The 6,998-nt window shown below is 35.1% G+C and overlaps 1 protein-coding gene across 1 annotated transcript in view; it reads right to left on the bottom strand.

The window, feature by feature from the left end:
- Window positions 1-6,998, bottom strand: part of LOC104999961 (dystrophin-like) — a 304,788-nt gene that overhangs the window by 202,728 nt on the left and 95,062 nt on the right. Inside the window, exon 4 of the mRNA XM_010855597.1 lies at window positions 5,275-5,464. Coding sequence (XP_010853899.1) covers window positions 5,275-5,464 — 190 coding nt within the window. The remainder of the gene's footprint in view (window positions 1-5,274; window positions 5,465-6,998) is intronic.

Below are 6,998 nucleotides of genomic sequence, written 5' to 3'. Positions count from 1 at the left end.
AGGTTATTTCATTTCCTTGCTTAAAAATATGCTGTGACTTCTCATAGAGTAAAAATAGTCCAAACTCTTAAACATAGGTGGAAACAAGGAGGGAAAAGACAGCTAACATACCGAGCAATTTGAGTGCAACGCTCTGCCCCTCTGGTGGGCATTTTACATGTATCCTATCATTTATTTCTCACAAAATTCTGTGAAGCATTATTTTCTTTGTACAGAAGGATATAATTGAGACTTAGAGGTTAGACAACAAGTGGTAAAATAAGTGATCTTTCTACCTACAAGGCTCATACTCTATCTACTCTATCATGCTGCCTTTCTACATGATTTAGCCTCAGCTGATCTTTCCAATCACATTTCTTAGAATAATCATACCCCAGCCACCCCAGCCATAAAGAAGTACCTTTTGATTCTCAAACTACCCAACTGTCCAGGACTTTCAATATGCTGTTTCCTATGCCAGAAATCCCTTGTTAACTCTGTGCATCTAGCTCACTTTTGACACATTCTTCTAACTTTCTCTAAACAGAAGTTCTCAACCTTGGCTGGACAGGAGAAGCATGGACTGGACATGCTGTGATCAATGCAGTTTGACTTTCTAGGGCTAGAACCCAGAAATTAGCATTTTAAAAACCTCTTCCAAGACTGAAAAACAGTGTTCCAGGTGAATTCCCTGGAGACTCTGGCAAGCTTAACTTAATCATCTTCTGTTTTTATTAGACCCTGTCTAGCCCTCTACTGTAACACTCATCACACTACCAGAATTTTATCTTAGTGTAACTATCCTCACCTCTGAAATGTAAGCATCCCAAAGGCAGAAATCATACTCCAATACAGAGGTTTCTGAATATGTGCTACACACTAGTCCAGTACGTACACAAATACATACACATGCATATACAAATAGTTGAAACCAAAGTTTCACAAAATAATACTGGCTCTTATTTAAGAGGGATAGACTCTTGTTATTTTTCTATTCTACTAATTTTATTCCTTTCTGTTAAAAAATGTGAATTGATACTCATTAAATTGATTATATAACCTAGTTCTTTGAACTATGCTTGAAAAACATCTCTCTAATTATATTTGTAATGCTAGTCCTAACTCCATGCTAGACATCTAATGGTGTTTAATAAAGATTTGATGAATTAATCAACATTTTATGGAAATTTAATACATATGTATATATGTATACATTTATATGTTTTGCATATTATCAAAAATGGCAGGCAGATAACACTAGGCAAAATAAAAACATCAAAATAAACTTTCATAATCTTTGGACACCAAAGTAGAAAGGTTAAAAAATACATGTAAAACTCAATTCAAATTATAGCAACAGAAAGGGTTGCTATATATACAAAGTGTTTTCTTTTCTAAGAATTAGGGATACTCAGATTATCTCTCTTTTCAAATGTACCAACAAATGTGACAATCTAATTTATTCAGGATACTATTTGCTATTGAGGTTGCATTCTTCCTTATTCCTTTGGAATTAATCAGTGGGCCAAAATATAGTGTGAGCAACATTGAAGAAGCTACTTTCCCTCAATTTCAACAATGTATTAGAAATTTAAGATAGCTTAATCAATTTCCGGGTATATTCTGATGTACAATTCAAAATTTATCAATCTTTTCTCTCTGGAAGTGTTTTGTATAGGGCCTGAGACAGGAACCAGATCACAGATGCTGCTGCTAAGTCGCTTCAGTCGTGTCCGACTCTGTGCAACCCTGTAGACGGAAGCCCACCAGGCTCCCCCATCCCTGGGATTCACCAGGCAAGAACACTGGAGTGGGTTGCCATTTCCTTCTCCAATGCATGAAAGTGAAAATTGAAAGTGCAGTTGCTCAGTCGTGTCTGACTCTTAGTGATCCCATGGACTGCAGCCCACCAGGCTCCTCCATCCATGGGATTCTCCAGGCAAGAGTACTGAAGTGGGGTGCCATTGCGTTCTCCAAGATCACAGATGAGGGGATCTCAAATATTAATTGCTCCATAGTCTCTCTTGCTGAGAAAAAGATCCTAATTATCTTACCTTTATGACCATTTCTCCCCACTGCACACCCATCCCCACATACCTTCTTTACCAGCTGCTATTACAATGATCTCTTAGGGGTGCTTAGAGAATCAGTTAAGATTGGTGAAATTCTTGTGAAATATTAGCAAAGATGCAGAGTCTACCCATTTTCAGTTGGTTACCAATAGTTTTATGTCAGCACTTAGAAGTGTGGCCATCTTTACCAATTCTCTGAGGCCCAAAGTAGGAAATGCTTTGGACATAGGAAGAATCTGATACAATTATGAATATAATTCTTCATTTTAAGAATAAATTTGCAATTTAAAACTTTTCAAACTGTCACTTCACAAGCCTCTATATGGAATGCTGTAAAAATACATTGGCTTTAAGATGTCAGTTACACTGTCAGAAATACCAATACTGTATAAGAAAAGATCTTGTCATCCTAAAGTATGGGGACAAATATGACCTTGCTTTTAATAAGCAACGTAAATAACATCATTTTTTCTCATACAAGGAAAAAACTTTAATGGCTTCCAGAGTGGAATTAATCAGGTTAATTCCATTCAGGAAGCATATGTTTCATAATACATATATGCTTATCAAACCCAGGAATTATAATTATTGCTGGGAGAATTAAACATCCTATGAAGTGGGTGATAAGCAGTGATAGGCAGTCTAGCAAGAGCTGGAGTCGCCATATATAGAAAAAATGATTGACAGCCATAGAGAAAAATTCATTTTGTGAAGGTTTTCACCCCCTATCTCCATTCTGCAGCATTTGTATAAAGTAAAACATCACTGCTTTGGGTTGGATAGATATATTGGGATCTGCTGGGAAAGCTGATGTTCTGGCTAGGCATTTGGAATTTCTTTTTTAATATGTAAGCACTATTCTTGCTATATAGCATGAATCATGCAAAGAATATAATGCTACCAGCTTCTGCAAATGAAGTGAAAGGCACACCATTACACTTGATTCCTTCACACATATTATAGAACATCCCTTTTGTTCAAAATTTAAAAAAAAAAATCTTCAGAGGGGGAAAAAAAGCAAACACTTCCATTTAGCTGAAATACTGAAACTGCATGTAATTTCCTAAGGTATGTAGTTTTATTTATTTTCAAGCTGTTGCTTTTAAACCCCAGTATCTTGATTCAATTCTATCAGCTGAAATGTGCTGTTAACAGTAATCAATAGTTTCAGTAGTTTAGAGATTTTACCATGACATCTTCAAATCTTTCATCAAAAGGCCATTATTCAACCATCTAACTGAAAATCAGAGCTGGCTATAAATGTCATTCCTATCCATAAAATGTAGTTTCAACCTCAGGCAGGTGGAATTTATAGAAGACACAATATTAATAGAGAGGGAATGAGAAAATGGTCTCTGTTTTAAAATAACATTGGAATCTTAGTCCTATTATAGTTAAGAGAAAAATGGTATGTCTAAGGTTTTCAGGAACTCTAAGGGAATTTTACATGGTTTTTAAGAATAAATAGATTTTTAAATGAGTAATAGAGAATAAGCTAAGAAAATTTCCTCAGCATAATTTCCAATTGTTTTTGAAGAGATTAGAAATCTAAGCACAAAATGCACTTTATTCTCCACGCTTTCATAATAAACATAGTTAGGAAACACTGCCATTTTTTCCTATTGATTCAGAATCTTGCAGTTTCTCATGATAAGTTTCAGTATGAATTTTTGTTGTATAAGTACTATAGATACAAATATAAAATGTATAGGAGATACATGGATGTATTCTTGTTTTGTCTTCAACAATACTTGCCCATGAATTTAAGAAATATTTTATTAAATCCCTATTACAAAATTGAGTCACTGGAACAATCTTTAATTTTGAAAAGAATCTGCTAAAAAAAATCCACTTAAAGTTTTACTCGTTATTTACCATAGCTGATAGGAATATGTGAATCCACATATTTAAAACTCTAGGGTGGCTTTATGGGCATTTACAAGCCAAGATAAATTTTTAAATGAAATATCATAAGTCAAATATGTTAGCAACATATTTTCTAACCATTTAGCTAAGAGTGACCAAAAAAAAAACAAACGTTACACCGCATTTACATCCACAAGCCATAGGAGATACCTGTTTAGAACAATACCTGGCTTTATCTATGCAAACTACCTCCAAATGATCAAAGTAATTCAACACACATTGTGAAGGAGCAAGTGCGGTCTGAGGAGAATGATACAGCAAGAATGAGGAATTCAAGAAGCTATAAATTGCCACTGTCATCTACTCTATATACAAAGTAGATCAGATCTCGTATCAAAACAGAAGAAAAGAAGGAGAACAACAAGGAGAGGGAGGAGAAGAAACTTTTCTTACTATGATTTGATTTTGGAATTCTTTTTCAACCTGGAATACACTATCACTTTTTTGCCATAATTTTAAAATATTAAAAAACTGAAGTTAGGCCTAAAAATGGATCATATTATTTGAACACTCCAAAGTTTCTTTGTGGTACTAGTAAAGTTCTTATTTCAAGTCAGAAAATTTGACTCTACATAACAAAACTCCAATATAGGTCAGGAAAACTCTATCATGTCCCCAAAGTATTTAAATATCAGGAGCCTTCCTGAACTATAGAATATGATTCACACCAAGATTTCAAGTACATAAAACAACCTGAAACTTCTGTTTTTGCTGTTTATGCATATGAAATTTTATAGCAATAATTTTTGTTTCTAGGAAAAACAATTGTCTGAAAATTGTGTGATCATTAACCATGACCAAGTTAGCCATCTCATTTTTATTTTCACAGATTATGTTAGGAGGAAACCCACAAAAGGCCAGATTAACATTTCAAAATGTATTGGAAAGTAATGAAGGGAAACTGATTCAGTTAGCAACGCTAAATAAAACAGACAATTCATACAGATGCTTTTCCTGTAAAATATTAAATAAACACTCAAAAATGGCAACTTTTTCAAATTTAATAAACCAACCCCTAATTCCTTTTCTCTGAGCAAAGTTTCTTCTTATCAAAGCTCCAGCTTTCATGCGCAAATTCTTCCTGGTCAAAACCACATACTATTTAGAAGACTGGGGTGTTAAATGAAATAAGAAATGATTTTTTGCTTCTCCCTCTTTCTTCTTCTAGCCCAAAAGCCTAAATATATGAGGCCACATAAACCACTACTTTTGTCCACAGCATATCAACTACAAGGACAAATGCTGAGGATTCTTTGGTTCAATTCACAAGTTATAAAAGTAGAAACACTTGACTTCCCTGCCATTGTTTCATCAGCTCTCTTACTCCCTTGGAGTCTTCTAGAAGCCTTTCCTTATGGGTGGCATCCTGCAGGACGTTGGCAGTTGTTTCAGCTTCTGTAAGCCAGGCAAGAAACTTCTCCAAGTCCAGGGGGAACTGTTGCAGTAATCTATGAGTTTCTTCCAGAGCAGTCTCTCGCTCACTCACTCTGCAAAGGAACAAATGTCCAGATGCAATTATCCTCAAATATCAGAATGGTGCAGCCAGTGAATCCCACAAAAAGAGCAAAATCAAAGGGACTAAATAATAACATTGCAACAAATGTGAGTTGCTGCTAAAACTCCACTTGAAAACATCAACCACTAGAATAGCATGTGTGTGTGTGTGTGTGTGTGTGTGTATGAATTTGGACTTATAGACTTTTGAAAGTTCATTTTCCAAAAAATTCTTTGTTTTAAAAAACATTTTGGCTGGTCAATTTTGAAAGGTTATTTTAATATGTGGCAAAAGTTGAAACTAATCTCTATAGGTAAAACCCTAAAATCTACCATGCTTATCTTTAATGTTACCTGAGGCAGGGAACCATGATTAAATAGGCCAGGAGAAATGCAAACCTACAATGGAAAGTTGAACACTGGAGGAAGAAGGAGAAGGGGACTGGAGAACAAAAGGGAACAAAAAGATTAAGAAGTAGAAAAACTACATATTTCATAGCAAACATTGTGCAACATGTAATCTGCATAACATCAGCGTGTTCTAATAGTTCTAACTATTGTATTAGCTTCCTTTTGCATTACCTGATGGTCATATAACTAAGAATATTTTCCAAAAGAAACATTTTATGGGTAATGGAAAAAGTAGAGCTTAAAATCCAGACACATTGGGTTCAAATCGCAGTGTCCTCCGCCGAGTGTGATACAAGTTACTTAACCTCTCTGATTTCTCATCTGCAATGCATATTGTTGTATTGATGAGACTGAAAATACAACAGTGTGTGTGAAGCTGAGTGCCTCACACATTATGAGTCACATATTATAGTTGCTCAAAAATGTGGATTCCCTATGCCCACATTCCATTCTCATTGCTCTAATCTTATAGAAGGAATGAATCAAATTCCCTAGTGACACAAAAATCCACAAAAGAGCTATTCATATTTTCTGACAATATATATAATGCATGTATTGTGGATACACATACGTATGCCCTCAGCAAACATCTACATAATAGTAACTTGGGAAGGAAAATTGCCTGAGGCAATAACAGCCCCATCTAAAAAGATTCAGGTAAATTTTTTCTGCAATAAGGAAATTAGTACTCTATTTAAATGTCATATTTGCCTTCTATTACTACACAAACGCTTTCTGGGATTCAACATAAGCTAAAAATGGATTTAAAAAAAAAACTGAACACTTGAATATGATACACACTGCTTGTTAAGATGTGATTGTCAATAATTATGCAAAACTGCAATTTATTTCAGCAGCAACTTTATCATGGGATGTGCAAACCAGGCAATAAACAACTCCTGCCGAGCCAGCGGCAGCAAAGCCCCCGGAAGAGCTGTTTATTCATCATGGGTGAGGTTTTTGCTGAGCATACAGTCTTCCACAGTGTAGTTTTGGTGCTCATACTGGATAAAAATCTTCTGTCTGCATTAACTGGTGGAGGGAGAATAGGTTTATGAGGGTGCAGCAACTGGAAAAAAGAGCATTGCACTAAGCTATTTATCAACTCCTAAATAA

This window comes from Bison bison, unplaced genomic scaffold (assembly GCF_000754665.1).
Source record: "Bison bison bison isolate TAMUID 2011002044 unplaced genomic scaffold, Bison_UMD1.0 scf7180017864366, whole genome shotgun sequence".
NCBI lineage: Eukaryota > Metazoa > Chordata > Mammalia > Artiodactyla > Bovidae > Bison > Bison bison.
This window is presented reverse-complemented; position numbering and strand designations above follow the sequence as displayed.